We start from the raw sequence: 20,194 nt of genomic DNA on the forward strand, positions 1-20,194 counted from the left end.
TTACTTTGATCATTATTCTCATTCTTCATTTATGACTTGATCACTTGTTGAATGCATTAACACAGACTTGACTGGTCTATCCAGGCTTGACTAGAACATTTATTAGTAAGAAGACATTGATCTTAAGCATTCATTCAAGGTTTGAGTTTTCAAACCTTGTCCCTGCGCATCAGATCTATTTGTTCTCTCACAGTTAACCACACACGCTCCATTGATCTATGAAAAACTACGAGCTACCCATTGCCATCCTTCATTAGTCCCATATTAGTGTGCCGGTTAACCACCTACGCTCCACTAACGACTAGTAAGGTGCAATGTGCAATTTCATGGGTTAGCATCAAATTAACATTTTTCCTAAGTAATTAAGATTAGGAATTTATAAAAGGTTTGGTTACTTAATGTTTCATCATACTTTTAATAAGGATTTAAATGTCTTGTCAAACTCGTTCGGCTAACGACCCTCCACCAGTCAAGGAAGTGGTGGGTGAGAGTGGACACCCATTAAACCACCATTTTATAGGCAGTAACCTTATACCCCCTTATAGATCGGCTTTGTGAATGAGGCCTACTAACGGTAAGACTGACCTTTTACTTATACTTGTATAATATATTAAACTTTTAATTTTATATAGTTTAAGGGTATATTTTACACGTTCAAAATACTTGGTGGTTTAATCTATTAATAAATTATACTCTTAATTTAATTAAACTTAAACCATATCATTATGAATTTATTAATTCTCTCTTAAATAAACACTTTAATTAATTTAATAAAGTCCATAAGGTGTAATTGAACTATTCAAGGCATCAAGGTTATAAAAATTCAAAATTAAAAACTATTTAATTAATTTTTAAGTTATGAACCCAAGAGTTGTATCCTTTTGAAACATTTCAATTACTAGATGTTTTAGAATTCAATATTACAAATTAAAACCTTTTAATTAAACTTTTCAAATTCCAAAACTTAATTCAAAACTCTTGAATTCCAAACTTGATGACAAGTTTTGTAACTCCTTAAAAAAAACTTTTGAGTTCCAAAACTTGATGGCAAGTTTTATAACTCTCTTTTGTCATAAAAAGAGACTTTCCAAGTTCCATAACTTGAGGGCAAGTTATGAAACTATTCAAAGTCATTTAGTTCAAATTTTAAACTAATAAAATAATCATATAATTTTATCTTTCACAAATTTGACATAATGCAACTCTAATAACAAGATAACTTCAAATCAAAATATTACAAACAATTAGTTTATCATATAAACTAGTAATAATTTCAAGATTTGACAATATATCTTTTAATTGGATGGGATAATCATTACCATATAAGAAAAAACATATTTTATGATACAAAACAGTTTAAGGTAATGATCCAAATCCAATTCTAGCCAAAAAAAAACTCAAAAATCTGCCAACAGACTGCTGAACTCGTCGAGTCGGATAATGGACTCGTCGAGTTCATGATGAACTCGTCGAGTTCATGAATGAACTCATCGAGTTCACCCTGGCAGAGTGCAAAATTTCATTTTTTTTCAGCTTTGAACAATTCACTAATGCATTTATATAACAGAAAACTACCCATGGCTCTGATACCACTGTTGGGTTTGGTGTACTATAACACTCCTATGGTGCACATACAACCCTAATAGCTTTGGATCTAAGTTTTCTCTAGTTATACATGCAACAAAAAATTTATCCAAAGCATGAACCTATCTAGCATACAAATTTGGTACATGAATCATAAAACTAGTTAGAAGAATACCTCTTATTTGTAGCTTGTAGTTGTTGGCCTTCCAAGAGCTTATCACCTCAAGTGTGATGCCTCAAACAAGTCACAAACACCATGAACAAAAGGAGGAACTTGAGAGAGAGGTTATGAACCACCAAAGACGGCTAGGCTTCTCTTAGAATGCAGAAGTGCCCATTTTAGGGTTTTAGGGGTTACTCTTATAGTGTAGAATTTCAAGAGTTTAAACTTGTAAACCCTAATCCATTTTCTTGGGACTTTAATCCAATAATCCATATGATAAGCCCTTTAGACTAAATCCTCATGAACTCCACAAAGATTTAGTCCACATAATCAACATGGATCATTAGCCCAAACTATAAGTATCACTGATTTACTTAATCAGTCCCCGTTAATTTAGTTAGTCTCTTTTGATCACTAAATTAATTCCAAATTAATTCTTGATCAATACCAATTAAATAATATGATTTCTCAATTAATATATTATTCATATAATATATTAATAAATCACAAATAACCTCTATCTCAAATATCCATCGTATTAAATTGTTCTGGTGAAAGAAACCCAAATGGATAATGCTACTCTTGGGTCAAGTACATATCAATTATAGTTATGGGCTTATACACCTAATCCAACAATTATATCTATTATTAATGTTACAAATATAATTATTAATTTATTTGTATTATTACATTTATAAATTATTATTTTATTTTTATTACTATAATTATTTATAGACTTATAATTCTTATTTTTTTTTTTTATTTTATCTTTTAGTATTATTACTATATAATATTTATTACTATTATTAATATTATTATTATTGTGATATATATTTTATATATGTGTATTTATGTGTATATATCTTAATGTATATGTATATGTATGTGTATTTTATATACGTATATGTGTGTGCATGTGTATATATAAAAATGATAAAACAAGAAACGAGTCATAAATTTTGATGGTAAATAAGATTATATGTATGTTTATATGATGTATAATTTTCTGATAAAAAAATAATTAAAGTATAATATTGTTGTGAAAAAAATGAAGCCAAAAAACGATGTTTAATCATCCAAAAAACAAATATACAAAAGCTATTGTAGGTAATCTGTAGGAAATTATCTACGAATTACCTACAAATAACGAATATCGGTAGGGTAGGTGATCCGTATGTATTTACCTACAAATTACCTACTATAGTTTTTGTACATTCTATTTTACGATGGTAAACTATTGTTTTTTTTTCGTTTCATTTTTTTTAGAACATCAATATACTTTGATTACTTGGTTTTGACTAAATTACACATAATATAAACACACATACAACTATATGCACCATAAGCACCCATTACTAATTCAAACTTTTATCCTTTTTATTTGTATAAATGCATGTTATTTTCGGTACAAAATTAAATTTATAAAGACACACTCATACATAAACACCCATATGTATGTATTATATTTAGCATATCATATATATGTTAAATGATGGTTAATTTTATTTATAAAGGGGTTTATCTACATTTATAAAGGGGTCTAACGGTGCACACGGTTTTATGTACATTTGTATGACGTATAATTTGGTGAAAACAAAGTAATCAAAAATATAATGATATTGTGAAAAAAACGAAAAAAAAACGACATTTAATTCTTGAAAAATAGAAAAAACAAAAATTCTTGTAGGTAATCTGTAGATAAATACCTATGAATTACCTACGGATAATGATTTTCCGTAGGTAATCCGTAGGTATTTACCTACGGATTAACTACAACCGTTTTTGTATTTTCTATTTTTCGAGGGTCAAATGACGTCTTTTTCGTTTCATTTTTTTTTCACAACATCATTATACTTTGCTTAACTTATTTTCACCAAGTTATACATAATATAAATATACGTACAAATGTATACATTGTTAGAACCCATTACTCATTTAGAACCTTAATATTATTATTATTATTATTATTATTATTATTATTATTTATAAATGTTCAATACACACATACAAATAAATACACACCAATATGTATGTATGTATTATACTTAGTATATCATATATATATGTTAAATGATGGTTAATTTTATTTTAAGAACAAACATATATAGTTTTCGTATTATGTATTGTGTATTATGTATAATAAAGGGGTCTAACGGTGCACACTGTTTTATGTACATTTACATGACATATAACTTGGTGAAAACAAAGTAATCAAAGTATAATGATATTGTGAAAAAAATAAAACGAAAGAAAACGACATTTAACGCTTGAAAAATAAAAAATAAAAAATGCTCGTAGGTAATCTATAGGTAGATACCTACGGATAAATATTATTCGTAGATATTTACCTACGTATTACCTACGACCGTTTTTGTATTTTCTGACTTTCAATGGTCAGATGTTGTTTTTTTCGTTTCATTTTTTTTCACAACATCATTATGCTTTGATTAATTCGTTTTCACCAAGTTATACATAATATAAATTTACGTACAATGGTATACATCTTTAGAACCCATTACTCATTTAGAACTTCATTATTATTATTATTATTATTATTATTATTATTATTATTATTATTTAAAAATGTTCAATACATAAATACAAATAAATACACATCAATATGTATGTATTATATTTAGTGTATCATATATATATATATATATATATATATATATATATATATATATATATATATATATTAAATGATGGTTAATTGTAATTCAAGATCAAAGAAATAGAGTTTTTGTATTATGTATTATGTAAAATAAAGGGGTCTAACGGTGCACACGGTTTTATGTACATTGATATGAAATAGAACTTGGTGAAAACAAAGTAATCAAAGTATAATGATATTGTGAAAAAATGAAACGAAAAAAAATGACATTTAACTCTTGAAAAATAGAAAATACAAAAATGCACGTATGTAATCTATAGGTAAATACAAACGGATTACCTACGGATAAATATTATCCGTAGGTAATCCTATATTACCTACAGATTAGCTACGATCGTTTTTGTATTTTCTATTTTTGCAGGGTCAGATGTCATTTTTTTCGTTTCATTTTTTTTCACAACATCATTCTATTTTGATTAATTTGTTTTCACCAAGTTATACATAATAGAAATATACGTAAAAAAGTAGACATTGTTAGAACTCATTACTCATTTAAACTTTATTATTATTATTATTATTATTATTATTATTATTATTATTATTTATTTATTTATTATTATTATTATTATTATTATTATTATTATTATTATTATTATTATTATTTATCAATGTTCAATACACACATACAAATAAATACACACCAATATGTATGTATGTATTATATTTAGTATATGATATATATGTTACATCATGGTTAATTTTATTTCAAGAACAACCATATATAGTTTTTGTATTATGTATTATGTATAATAAAAGGTTCTAACGGTGCACATACGTGTGTGTGTATATATATATATATATATATATATATATATATATATATATATATATATATGACTTATAACTTGGTGAAAACAAAGTACTCAAAGTATAATGATATTGTGAAAAAAAATGAAACGAAAGAAAACGACAGTTAACTCTTGAAAAATAGAAAATACAAAAATGCTCGTAAATAATATGTAGGTAAATACCTATGGATAAATATTATCCGTAAGTATTTACTTACGGATTACCTACAACCGTTTTTGTATTTTCTGTTTTTAAGTGGGTTAGATGTCGTTTTTTTTTGTTTCATTTTTTCACAACATCATTATACTTTGATTAATTCGTTTTCACCAAGTTATACATAATATAAATATACGTACAAACTATACATCTTTGGAACTCATTACTCATTTAGAACTTCATTATTATTATTATTATTATTATTATTATTATTATTATTATTATTATTATTATTATTATTATTATATATAGACAAAATTACAAAAATGGTCCCTGTGGTTTGTCAAAAGTAACAAAGTCAGTCCCTGCTAATTTTTTTTATGCAAATGGCCCCTGTGGTTTGCAAAACTTGCATAGATAACCCTTTTTACGAACGCCGTTACTATTCTGCCGTTAGGGACTGAATCTGTAAGGGCATTTTCGTCTTTTCAAGTATAAAGAGACTGAATTCGTGACATTTACTAAACCACAGGGACCATTTTTGAAATTTCTTTGAAAAAGAAAATTAAATTGCTAGGGGGAGGTCTCAAACTCATGACCTCCACCCCTTAAATTACCAAAGCCTTAACCAATTAAGCTGAATGCTCTCTTGGTTTATTCTTTCGTAAAACTAATTTATATATTAACAAAATCGTTAAAACACAAACAATAAATAAATTATAAAAAACATTTTTTTACATAATTTTTTTTTAAATAAAACAAAATGTATTTTAGTCGTACTGTAAAAAAATAGTTTTTTACAAACAAATTGTATGTATTTTTATGTATTTATTTTACGTAAAATATATATTTTTTGTCTTTAAAAAATACGTTTTCGTATAAAAAATACGTTTTTGTAAAAAATGTTTTTTTATGTCTTTGAAAAAGTAATAATTAACACTACTCATGACATAAAAAATGTATAGATTCTTTTGGTCGCTAGTTCTAACCGTTTTTCCGGTTATATGTATTAAAAACAAATTAACAACGATTTTGTTATGTATCTAAACAATTTATACGGTTTTTTTTATGTCAAGAGTAATGTTAATAATTGTTACTTCAAAATGATATATCACTATGTCTTTCCATCTTCATTTTAACCATACGATTTAGAACTTGCGATTAAGATGAAATACGTATTTAAAAAAACATAAAAAACCGTATAAATTATTTAGATACATATAACCGGATACGTATACATCTTATCTAAAATACATATTGTTCTAAATCGTATTTAAAAAAACATAAAAAACCGTATAAATTGTTTAGATACATATATATCTTATTTAAAATACGTATGGTTCTAAATTGTATTTAAAAAACATAAAAAACCATATAAATTGTTTAGATACATATAACCGAATACGTATATATCTTATTTAAAATATGCATGGTTCTAAATCATATTTAAAAAAACATAAAAAAACCGTATAAATTGTTTAGATACATAACAAACCTATTCGGTTAAAATACATATAACCGAATATGTATATATCTTATTTAAGACACGTATGGTTTTTTATATGTATTTGAAAAAACATAAAAAACCTATTGATTATATATCTTATTTAAAATACGTATTTCATCTTAATCACAAGTTATAAATCATATGGTTAAAATGAAGATGGAAAGACACAGTGATATATCTTTTTGAAATAACAATTATTAACACTACTCTTGACATAAAAAAAACCGTATAAATTGTTTAGATACATAACAAAATCGTTGTTAATTTGTTTTTAATACATATAACCGAAAAAACGGTTAGAACTAGCGACCAAAAGAATCTATACATTTTTTATGTCATGAGTAGTGTTAATTATTACTATTTCAAAGACATAAAAAAACATTTTTTACAAAAACATATTTTTTATACGAAAACGTATTTTTTAAAGACAAAAAATATATATTTTACGTAAAATAAATACATAAAAATACATACAATTTGTTTGTAAAAAAATATTTTTTTTATAGTACGACTAAATTACATTTTGTTTTATTTAAAAAAAATTATGTAAAAAAATGTTTTTTATAATTTATTTATTGTTTGTGTTTTAACGATTTTGTTAATATATAAATTAGTTTTAGGAAAGAATAAACCAAGAGAGCATTCAACTTAATTGGTTAAGGCTTTGGTAATTTAAGGGGTGGAGGTCATGAGTTCGAGACCTCCCCCTAGCAATTTAATTTTTTTTTCAAAGAAATTTCAAAAATGGTCCCTGTGATTTAGTAAATGTCACGAATTCAGTCCCTTTATACTTGAAAAGACGAAAATGCCCTTACAGATTCAATCCCTAACGGCAGAATAGTAACGACGTTGGTAAAAAGGGCCATCTATGCAAGTTTTGCAAACCACAGGGGGCATTTGCATCAAAAAAAATTAGCAGAGACTGACTTTGTTACTTTTGGCAAACCACAGGGACCATTTTTGTAATTTTGTCTTATATATATATTAAAGTTGTGGAAGAAAGGAATAGTAAACTTGGGATACTTTGTCCAAGTTTGGTCCCTTGATTTACATATTCGGTCCCTGTACTTCTTTAATTAATTTATTCATGTCTTTTTGTTTGTGTTCCATTCAACTTCCCATTTTTTTGGCAGAATTGGTCCCTGTATTATTGTTGGAAGTTAGGAATACTAAATTTGGATGTTTTTTGGAAACTTTGGTCATTATTCTTTACCCATTTTGACACTTTTGGTCCTTGAAATCAATATTTTTACACTTTTTTGGAACCTTTTAATATTTAAAGTTTGGCCACAAAACTTTAACGGTTTGACAACTTTGATCCCTTTTCTAAAAAGTTGCTAATTCCTACCCATTTAATTCTTTAGCCATTTTCACACTTTTGGTCCTTGCAATCAAAACTTTTACATTTTTTGTCCGGGGCAAAGCCCGGACTTTTCATCCTTGCACTTTCTATGTCTATCATATTTATCAATTCGGAAACAACATTGAAAGCTTCTGGCCCCCGCGTAGCGGGGGTAACCTTTCTTGTTATTATTATTATTATTATTTATAAATGTTTAATACACACATACAAATAAATACACACCAATATGTAAGTATTTATTATATTTAGTATATCATATATATATATATATATATATATATATATATATATATATATATATATATATATATATATGTTAAATGATGGTTAATTGTATTTCCATAACAAACAAATATACTTTTTGTATTATGTATTATGTATAATAAAGGGGTCTAACGGTGCACACGGTTTTATGTACATTGATCTGACATAAAACTTGGTGAAAACAAAGTAATCAAAGTATAATAATGTCGTGAAAAAATAAAACGAAAAAAAACGACGTTTAACTCTTAAAAAATAGAAAATACAAAAATGTCGTAGGTAATCTATAGTTAAATACCACCTGATTACCAACGGATAAATATTATTCGTAGATAATCCATAGGTATTTACCTACTGATTACCTACAACCGTTTTTGTATTTTCTATTTTTCGAGGGTCGGATGTTGTTTTTTTCGTTTTTTTTTTCACAACATCATTATACTTTGATTAACTTGTTTTCACCAAGTTCTACATAATATAAATATACGTACAAACATATGCATTGTTACAGCCCATTACTCATTTAGAACTTGATTGTGATTATTATTATTATTATTATTATTATTATTATTATTATTATTATTATTTATCAATGTTCAATGCACACATACAAATAAAATACACACCAATATGTATGTATGTATTATATTTAGTGTATCATATATATATGTTAAATGATGGTTAATTGTATTTCAAGAACAAACATACATAGTTTTTGTATTATGTGTTATGTATAATAAAGGGGTCTAACGGTGCACATCATTTTATGTACATTTTTTTTGACTTATAACGTGGTTAAAACAAAGTAATCAAATTATAATGATATTGTGAAAAAAATGAAACGAAAAAAGAAACGACATTTATCTCTTCAAAAATAGAAAATACAAAAATGCTCGTAGGTAATCTGTAGGTAAATACCTACGGATAAAGATTATCCGTAGGTAATCCATAGGTATTTATCTACGGATTACCTACGACCGTTTTTGTATTTTCTAATTTTCGATTATCAGATGTCGTTTTTTTCGTTTTTTTTTTTCAAAACATCATTGTACTTTGATTAATTTGTTTTCACCAAGTTATACATATTATAAATATACGTACTGTAACACTCATAAAATACGGTCCCAAAATTTTGTTTTTAAATCATTAAATAAAATCATAATTATCAAACCATTTCATCAAAACATGAGTCAAAGTATTTCAAAACATTATTATCAGAGCTTCCAAATCAAAACATCAGAGTAAACATCCCAGACTGTTCGATCAAACTCTGGGATGAAAGGGGAAACATCTTCATAGTTTAGTAGGATATAGGTGTGTGCTTTGTGAAGTTCTTCATGTTTCAAGAGTCTTTTCTTTCCACCCTTTTCATGTAATCTTCTTGATGGAAAGGCAAATACACTTAATAGATCTCCACTTGAAGAGTTGTCATGTTGTGGTGCGAAATTTTATGGCTCTTGATTATGGTGTGTCTCAATTATCGGGGCAAAATATAAAGAACAATAGGTAGCGAGTTCATTCACTATATATTCATTGACGATTGAACCTTCAACCTTGCTTTGTTCCTAATTCTTCTTTTAATTTTGCCCAACTTCCTGCAGTTAGAAAGTATTGAGAATGTGTTATGAACACTAAAGGAGATTTTTAAAAGTTTGATACATAATATTCCAAATAGAATGATTATCTCTCGTATTGATACATCCATATATATATATATATATATATATATATATATATATATATATATATATATATATATATTGTGTCGGGCCACCAAGAAGAGCTTCATCAGCTAAATGTATGATTAGGTGTTCCATGGAAACAAAGAAACCAGGAGGGAATATTTTCTCCAACTTGCAAATGGTTTGAGCAATATTGCGTTTCATGTTGTACAAGTCGTCCAAATGCAATGTTTTCAAACATAATACTTGAAAAAACATGTATAACTCTGTTGCGGCCTCACATACCACATTTGGAACAAACCGTCTAATAGCAAGTGGAAGCAATCGTTGCATAAACACGTGAAAGTCGTGGCTCTTGAAACCATAAAAAATGTCATATTTGACGTTTACGCAATTCCCTATATTTGATGCATACCCGTCTAGAAATTTCATCTTTTTCAATTAAGCACAAACTCTTTTAACATTGTCCCTTTCTAAAGTGTAGCCTCCCTTCTTGATCCAAGCCTTCCCTTTGTTGTCTCGTATTCAAACTAACGACCCTTTTTGTTTGGCGTCACAAGCGGAACAATTATTTTATACACCATATTCTGCAGTGACAAAGGAAACAAAAGATATATGGGTGGTTGTCAAAACAAAACCAAGAGGGGTATATGAAGTCACCGAAGCTGAAACAGAAGTTGCGCTACAGAAGCAAATGGATTCTTTCAGCTTGATGAGCGGTTTGAGTTACCAAATGAAGTAAATGTTGGTGAAAATTTGAGCCTAGCCTCAAATATAACTAACTTTTAGAAAATATCTTCCGATGAGAGTGAGGGTTCTGAAGCAGAAGACCACGAAGATGATACAGATGAAGATGATAGAGATGAACCAGTCTATTTTGACTACCCTGGTCCAGATCAGGACGAATGTTAGGAACATTGTTTTATATCATATTATATATAAACTTTAATCTTTTTGTTATCACATGTTATTTGTGATTTATAATATTGTATGTATATGTTAGTCTATTTGTTATTTCTCATTATCATCTAATATATGTGACTATTTTTGTTCTATAAACCAAGATGTCGGATAAATGCCTTGCACGCAACCTTTTTTTGGGTGGTCATCCATCGGTTGTAGGCCATCCTCTTTGCTTGACCCTAGTGGCCTTCCACGCATCCCTCTTACAGGTGGTTTTGTATCAGGAGACATGTCATCTCCTTTGTTCGACCCTAGTGACCTTCTACACAACTCTCTTACAATTGGTTTTGTATCGGGAACCAGGTCATCGCCTTTTCCCGACCCTAGTTTCCTTCCACGCAACGTTTTTATAGGCGGTTCTGTATCGGGAGCCAGGTCATCGCCCGACCCTAATGGCCTTCCATGCATCCCTTTACCGGGTGGCCTTTCACGCACTTCTGTTAGGACAATAAGGTCAGGATTTCCAGGGAGTAGTAGTATGGGTTGTAACACTCCAAAAATCACAATAAATTTAAATTTTAAAAAAGACCAAACATGAATCACTATTGTTTACAAAAAGAGTCATTGTTTCAACAACATTATTTCAAATCAGAGTTTTCCAAAGACCCAAAGACATAAAAACTGGAGGTTGTGTACGATCACGCCTTCACCTTCCCACGATCCTCGAAGGTACCTGAAATCACAAACTAAATTTGCACGGCAAAGCTTAGTGAGTTCCTCAAAAGTACCAACACACCACAAAAATCAAGCATATAGTACGAACATCCAGCCTGACTGGACCGCCTCGCAGGGCCTACAAGCTATCTGGACCGCTCTACGAGCTGCCGACCTGACTGGACTGCCTCGCAGGGCTGACAGCCTATCCGAACCGCTGTACAGGCCGTCGGCCTGACTAGACCGCCACGCAGGGCCTACAGCCTATCCGGTCGTCCTCGGGTGTCTTGGCGTACACCACAATGCAAGACCGCCTCAAACTAACCCAACATATCGACATAAGCAACAACAAACAGAAGCATAGAGCAAAGACATACATATAATCATACGAATCTACTGAATAGCTACAACTATCATATCACTATCCTGGCCAGGATAACTAATCTAATGGCCCGACCTTGGTGCCTTCGACCCACGGGTACAGTTAGGAAAACTTACCTCACAGTCTGAAGAATAGCTGAACAATACACTGCTCCAAATATTGGCTCTTTAGATCACCTATTTAACAGATAGAGACCAAGGCTTAACTATAGCTCAAAATACCCAAAATACCCTTAAGTCAAACTTGGTCAATCCTGGTCAAAGTCAAAGTCAGAGTCAACGTGTCAAGGAATCTTGGTCCAATCAACTGAGTATGTGGGGCGTACTCAGCTCCTACGTTGGGCGTAATCTTGCCTTAATCAGAGTCAGGAGTTTGACCACGTACGCGCGACGTACGATGAGGTACGCACGACGTACGCTCAGAATCTTCATTTCTCAATAAGAGCTTAATGCATTAAGCTCTCACGTCCAAATTTCAGATCTAAGGCCAAAATACCACTAAGAGTCATAAAATTTCCAACTTTACGACTTTTCATGTCCAATAAGTGTTTAATACATAAAATCACAACTTATTAACACCTTAAGACCTTCTAGAGCATGCATGGAGAAAAACTAAGCATCAAGACCATATTTTTATGACTCGAGACCCCTCAATAGGTAAAAGGATGACTTATTTGACTAATAGCATGCCATGCTCAAGAATCATCTTATTTGGGACCAAGAATGCCCTAAATGAAGAAATGGCTAGATCTACAAGATAAGATGATCAAGTTACAGGTTGCTAGCAAGGAGATAATCTCATATCCGAGTTGCTTCCAAGCTCCAAGTTCTTCTCACCACCTTATTCTTCTTTAAGAATATCAAAAAACACAAGGATACACTCAAGATGCACTCTACTCACTTAGGGTTAGGTAGAGGGTCGTTTCTCATATGGAGACTGATGAAGAAATGAGATATATAGGGATAATAATGCTTATTTACGAACCAAACCCTAAGAATTAGGGTTTGAGGATTTACCACATACGCCCAGCGTACGCGATGTACGCCCATCGTAATAGTGTCCGCCCCAGTACGCCTAGCGTACATAATGTACGTTCATTGTACTAATCTCATGGCCAAAATTACCAAAATGCCACCAAGTACCATTCTTGCAATCTTTCTCAAGCCTAAGGGTCAAAATGCAATAAACTTTCATACATAGTGTTAAAATTGAAAATACCTCATCATTGGGATGTTACATAGGCATCATAAATCCCCACATAGGCTTGACCGATGCTATAACAGATACATGGGTGGTACATAATGTTGGGAATGGTATTGCATATGGTTATGGGATGACAAGCAACAATGAGGAGCCTGGTAGTGACTTTTTCTATAATGGGCCTGGGTATGAGCATATGCATGAGCATGAGTCTGAGTCTGAGTCTGAGCATGAGCCTGAGCCTGAGTCGCCAAATCTTCAGACGACCATTATTCAGGTACACAGGGTGGATCAAATGATGCAGATTCGAATGGCTCACATAGACCATTTATCACGCGAAAGGGGTACAAGTAAGTCTTTTTTTTTAATTTTTGATTTTTGATGTTATAATTATACTTATATGGTTATTTCAATATTGTAGGTTTGGGACACAAAAAATCCATTAGGTAATCATGAATATATTTTGACAGTCTATAAATGGACCTTTGGTTACTTTTAGGAAAATTCTGAAGGAAGTTGTCACTCAAATGTTTGAGCGTTTCAAGGTAATATATTTTTTTTCTAATATTTGATTCTCATTCTTTTTTTTTTTGCAATTTAAACATTACTTTTTATTTCTTTACAGACTCAATACTGGTGGGATCCAAATGAGGAAGGAGAATTCGTGAGGGTTTTGAGAATACGTTTAATGATCGCTATATGGATAGAATGAAGGATGCCATGAAAGCATCGACAAAGTCTACAAGAAAAGTCGGGTACATTATCTCAGAGATTAATGATAAATTTGAGATTCTTGAAAATTTCAATCCTGATGTCATACATAGAGGTGTGTGGTGCCGTTTGTGTAGGTTAAGTGATCCAATACATTATTGCTTATTTTGTTGTTTTTTATTCTGTATTGTAACTTTACATACATACATATATATATATATATATATATATATATATATATATATATATAATAGAAATGGGACACAGATGAGTGGAAAAAGAAGTCCGTAAGCAGAAAAAAAACCCGCAACGCTGATTTTGGGGGACATCCAGACATATGGGTGGTAGCATTGGATTCGAAGAGCACTGTATTAAATTGGTATGTAATCATAGTTATAGATTTTAGTGATATGTTTTTCTTTTAACACTAATTACATTAACTATTTTGTGTTGTTTATATAGAAAGATTTGATGGGTGAAGAACCCTCGTTCATTGATCTTTATTATAAGACGCATCTTACCGCCGAATCGAAGAAAATATATTTTGGGGGAGATAAAGATGTGCCGGTGGCTTTTTGAATGAGACATCTAGGGTGGCGATCATAAGTTATCTTTATCTTTTTATGTATCTACTAATATTAGTTTTTATTACAATGACAAAAGATTTCTTTTATTGTAGGAATCATATAACAAAGCCCTATTCAAAAAAATATGGTGATGATCCTACTCAACATAATGTGAATGATCTTGAATTATGGACCCAAAGACGGTTGGTTAGGAAAGGAGGGAAACAAAAGAGTCCTATCTATGCGGCAGGATCCTCAAATCTTCATTTTCTGATGACGGGTGCATATTCTTTCTGGTCAACTTCATTTGTTGATGCCTTTGCAAAGTCACAACAAGAGGTACAATTATTTGCATAATATTTTCTAGAGAAAAAAATTAAGTAGAGAGGTACATTGCTAATATGGATGAAAAAGTATGTTGATATTAGATAAAGTACATTGCTGTTATGGGTGAAAATTGAAGTATGTTGATATTAATAAATTAGGTAAAACACAATGCTATAATGGGTGAAAATTATTTTTGTTGTTATTATTGATATTAGGTAAATAAAATTGTTGTTATTGATAGTAATTTAAGTACATTGATATTATGGATTGGAAATGTAAAGTACAATGTTTTATGGATAAAAAATAAAAATATAGTATGTTATTATTATGAATATTTAAAGTTAGCTACATTGTTAATTGTTAATATAGTATGTTGCTATAATAGATGAAAATTAAAGTATGTTGCTATTATGGATATTAAAAACAATGTACATTGCTAATATGTGTAGTGTGTTCTTCGCCACCGATAGACTGACCCGTTTTCTACTTGCTACAGGTGATGGTGAGGCCGACGGTGATGATTCACTCTGAATCGGTGTCGATTTTCGCTCTTGCCTTCATATTCAGTTTCTTGATTTTGTGTTTTCCCCGGTAAAGCCACCGCCGAAGGTTCCGATTCACGCATTTGTTCTTCTTGGATTCCACCGCCAATGAGATTAGGATTCCTAATTGAGAAGGCCATCCGTTCCTTCATTGCTATTCAATTATCCACCGCTTTCCCTCGATCGATTTCCCTCAAACCTATCCGACTACCAGAAAACACTCGCTTCTTGCACCGGTAATCGTCGTTCTTGTCTTCAAGATCGGAGCTCTACCGCCTTGGTCCAGGTAACTGCATCTCCTACCTTCTGGTTTTTCTTTTTTGATGCAAATTTTGGATTCACCAGCCAACACAACCACCACTAACCTTTCTCGCTTTTCAGTTACCACCATGCGTCACTTCCTTTTAGTTGATGCAGGACACATTTACAGGAAGTGTTTTGGGGAGACAATAAAACGGAACAATCACATGATCATTTAAAATAAGTTATTAGTTACAATTACTTCATCATCCTTAGTAAGTTATGTGTCAGGCTTCATTATGCACACCGGTTGCTTGATGAAATGCTTGAAGCACATCTTCTTTCTATTTCTATGAGTTCAGCTTCACTTTTCTTCAAGCTATGTTTATTTTAATATTTTTCATAACATTCTTATTCCATTGGAGACATTTTTATGTGGATCTGTAGTATAGCTTCAATTTCGTATCTGTCCATTATTTTCGATTGAGAGGCAAACAATTTCAACAATTCAGGTTTGTTATAAGGTTTGACAGTTATTTGTTTTTTGTATTTTTTATCATATCAGCCACAATAATTCATGTTTTAATGACTGTTAATAATTATTTAAAGGATCGATTGCACACTTATGCAACAGCTTCACCATAAATTGATTTTTAACGACAATAAAGTTCAATAATTTTATGCATTTTTCTTTTCTTTTTAAAGGGTTTTAATCGTGGCTGTATATCCCCTTCTCCCCTGCACCCTACACATCTGTTGGCTTCATAAGAACCTGGTAACCCCCTCTCTTTTTTATGGATCTTATCATATATTTTGTTGTTTATTTCAGGACGTGACTATGAAACGAAAAAAAAAAAAAACACCGGGTGCTTTGAAGGATTATGGTAAAAAGTATTGTTTGTTACATTTTTTATGTATTTTTTACAAGCAGAAATAAAGAGCATGAATCAGAGTCTTGCATTTGTTACTGCCATCCATGATATTTGTGCTTCATTAGCAGGCATTGCTGACGTGGATGCTTTTTCTGTTGTAAGTATATTTCAGTGGGTGTGTAGGAAAAATATAAGTTAAGCTAACATTGGTTTTTTGTTTCAGTTGAAAAGGTTATAAGTAAGATGGTTTCAAGAATCAAGATTTCTTCTGTACATGTGTTACGGATCGTTTCTTGATCATTTCCTCATCACCTCGGACTATTACTCAACCGCTATACTAATGAAAGAACCAGGGGATTGATCATTTCCTTATTGATATGCCAAAAAATTCAACCAAATTCTTGAAAATATCAACCAGCCCTTTATCTCTCATGTTAATTACAAACTTCTTCTACAGATTGATAACTTTTGGAGTGTTTCTTAATTTAGGATGCCGAAAATGCCCTTTTCTGGGAACCTCCTCTTCACATATTGTCTGAATCAAGAATTAGTGCAGGTATGTCCAAAAAAATATTAGATTATGTATAATAAGTAGTCTTACTTAATATTTAGCATAAGTTGTAAATGCTACAAGTGTACATCTTTGACCAACTTTGACTTTCATCATTTTGTTCTCTAACAGTGTACCCATAATTGCTTATAATTTCCGCAGTAGACCTTGAGATGCGTAGGAATGAAATCCCCATCAAAGATTTAATCAGGCTTCCAGGACATAGGGAACGAATAGCTGCATGTTTTTATAATTTTATTAAATGTTAATTCTCTCTCATTTGAAGTTGCAGATGGCTCATGTAGCTGCCCTCTTTATAAAACAACCCTAATTGTTGCTCCTCCCTGGAACCCATCAACGGACCATAGGAATGGAATGGATATTGCTGTCTTTTCACATATTTGTTTATTTATATTTTTCATGATTCTTGACTTTTCACATATTTGGTTTTTACTTTTCGTTAGGATTATGGAATGTATATTGCTGGGGCATCATGTCAAATGCTTGAGTTTATTAATCATTCCAGCATAAAGGCCACAATTCAAGTACATATTTGATGTTTCTATCACATTTTAAGAAAATATACAACATATTAAACAACATAATGTTTTTTGTTGTCAGATTAGCAATAAGGTGAAAAGATGTACTTCCAAGAAGAATGATACGGTGGCAGTGGCAGTGACACCATCTATTTCTGTGGGCCCTCAGAGATAATAGTAGAAGCCTCAAATAATGAATGCATTAATAAGATTGATTCTTAACACAAGGTTCTATAAATGTGCAGGTTATATGCTACAGAGGTATTTTACGAAATAAATTGGTTTTCTTTAATTTGAAGCCAACACTGCTAGCATTAGCAACGCCTTTTCCTAGAACTTGGTACAAATTTTGTTTTCTTTGGTATGTTTTAGCATAATTGAATGCTTTATTAGTTCAATTTCCTATAAATTTTATGGAATAACCGACTCTGTTCGATGTTATGAGTGAACAGGAAGGTTTAGTTGAAAAAGTATACTTTTTGTTTCTACTTTCCTATAGCTACGTTCATCTAGAAGTAGAGGATAGAAGTCAGGGAATTGGTCAGACGAAGTGGAATTGAAGTTTAAACATTGACATAATTTTCTTTATTATGTGAAAATCGTCCATAATTTATTGAAAAAAGATGGTTTAGTTGTCAAATTGTTATATCGTTGAATTTATTTTTTTATAGCTTACACATGTTGTTTATACTCTGGGTTCTGGGTTCAACATCAACCCCTGGCTGAGAAATATTTGGAGGTTAGTTATGACTTTTTGCTCACCCATTAATCTTTAATCTTTAATCTTTTCTTTTAACAGTTATTTGTTTTTTATTCTATTTTGCATGTATTAATATAACTAACTGATGTTAGTTTTTATCCATTCAAAGAGATTTGCATTTGGAAAACCATGTGGTGGTGTTAGAAGGAGCAGTTACTCTAAAACACATAAACCAGAAAATACTGACTCGACCACCATAAAAATCAAAGAAAACAAGGAGGAAAAGGTAGCATTACAATATTAGAAAATTTTCTATAGCTTGATTCATATATTTATATTGAAAAACTAAAAGTCACACATTAGAATGATAAATTATGATAATGGATTTTTTTATTTAAAATACAGTTTTTATGTTCATGTTAGCTGCATTTAGTGATTAATTTCTCATTCTTTTTAGTTAAATCAATCTCTTTTTCTTTTTCTTTTCATTACAGGTATTCATCCGTTTTCTTCAATTCTTCATTGAATTGGCTGCCTGTTGAAGGCAATTATGATGGTCATGTAGCTATATACTCAAATTATAGGCTTATAAATTGATATATGGCTTCAATGATTAGAAGAATGTATATGTACATGTGTTAAAGTTATTTTCTATTTGATTTTTATCCAGCCTTGCAGAAGAATATAGTTGAGCTAAAAGTTTGACTTCAGAAGTTAGCAAATCCCAAGTAAGTTTATCCTTTGTATTACCCGTCCAAATTTTTTACACCTGAAAAAGATTAAACTTGCCACATTTTTTCTTGCCATGTTACATATAACATAACTGTTTACTTGATATAAAAGATGCATCTTGAAAGTAGTCACATTTTTCCAACCAAACAGGTGAAACCCTATGGAATCACTTGTGACTACTTTCAAGATGCATCTTTCTGTAAATTTTTTTTTCTTTTTCCTTATTTGTCATTTATGCAGCGCCTACCGATCTCCCCTTTGCGAATTAAAGAGAGGTGGGCTGAACGATACTTATCCTGATAATATACTTGCCCCAGTTTTGAAGGTAAATCCTTTCAGCTTGTGTTTTATTGTTCTTTTGAAAAAATTGGTACAGCTTTTACATTGTTATTAATCCAGTTGAAGTTGGACACATTGTTGTTGGATCAGTGTTAGGACCAAGCTCCCGACGAGCAAGTGAATGCAGGATGGCTGCTTTCCATGCCGACTTTCCTGGCTTGGGAAGGATCTGTTAACCCAAAAGTATAACATTTTTCCCCTCTGTGTTGATAATAATGATAAAAAAAATTCCATTTTGGACTGTTTCTCTTTGCTTTACTTGCATCAGGTGAAAACCATGGCAGAAGCCCAAGATTGTCTTCTTCCAATGGGAATCACATCAGAGAATAGGAACACGATCAGGAATAAATAACAACCTACTTTTATTTCCTATTTTACCAATACCAATGTACTTTCATTTTTTTGTCAAATATAGAAAAATGAAAGTAGAGTGGTGTATATCTGCAAACCGCTGCACCTCATTTATAATATCCAAAGTAGTTTGTTGTTTGTGTGTTGTGTCATGTGTGTGCTAACTGATATGTTCTTCGATCTTGCAACCGAAGTACTAACAAAATGAATGTTCCCTTATTTGGGTATCCACAAATGACTAAGGACAAAATCATCAAAAATCTCCTTCAAAAAAAGAGGCTCAAACAATAACACCCTCTTTAACCTAAAGTCGTGTTCAAAGTATAAACATATAGTTCATGAAAGAA

General features: G+C 30.8%; 1 protein-coding gene across 4 annotated transcripts; it reads left to right on the forward strand.

Moving 5' to 3' along the window:
• Positions 1-15,451: 15,451 nt before the first annotated feature.
• On the forward strand, positions 15,452-19,985 carry LOC145128985 (uncharacterized). 4 transcript variants are annotated; one of them, XR_013717230.1, is made up of 11 exons: positions 15,452-16,276; positions 16,470-16,793; positions 16,860-17,731; positions 17,808-17,882; positions 17,971-18,065; positions 18,397-18,464; positions 18,578-18,711; positions 19,096-19,153; positions 19,398-19,482; positions 19,587-19,679; positions 19,765-19,985. XR_013717230.1 is itself a non-coding variant. In XM_079063752.1 (9 exons), the coding sequence occupies exons 4-9, from the start codon at positions 17,660-17,662 to the stop codon at positions 18,965-18,967; spliced, it is 396 nt and encodes a 131-aa protein (XP_078919878.1). In that variant the 5' UTR covers positions 15,452-15,810; positions 15,906-16,276; positions 16,470-16,793; positions 16,860-17,659; the 3' UTR covers positions 18,968-19,078. The 4 variants fall into 4 exon arrangements, 1 of the variants encoding a protein (XP_078919878.1); XR_013717229.1 differs by having other exon boundaries at positions 18,595-18,711; XR_013717228.1 differs by having other exon boundaries at positions 17,971-17,986; positions 18,595-18,711.
• Positions 19,986-20,194: the final 209 nt, after the last annotated feature.

Source organism: Lactuca virosa, chromosome 8 (assembly GCF_052849685.1).
Source record: "Lactuca virosa cultivar CGN04683 chromosome 8, Lactuca_virosa_CGN04683_v6, whole genome shotgun sequence".
Classification (NCBI taxonomy): domain Eukaryota; kingdom Viridiplantae; phylum Streptophyta; class Magnoliopsida; order Asterales; family Asteraceae; genus Lactuca; species Lactuca virosa.

Excerpts from the sequence above, each read along its gene's own strand:
- LOC145128985 (XM_079063752.1), top strand. The coding sequence starts at position 17,660 with ATGTATATTGCTGGGGCATCATGTCAAATGCTTGAGTTTATTAATCAT. Across the intron at positions 17,732-17,807 it reads GCATAAAGGCCACAATTCAA|ATTAGCAATAAGGTGAAAAG; the intron begins GTACATATTTGA and ends TTTTGTTGTCAG. Across the intron at positions 18,465-18,594 it reads TGGCTGAGAAATATTTGGAG|AGATTTGCATTTGGAAAACC; the intron begins GTTAGTTATGAC and ends ATCCATTCAAAG.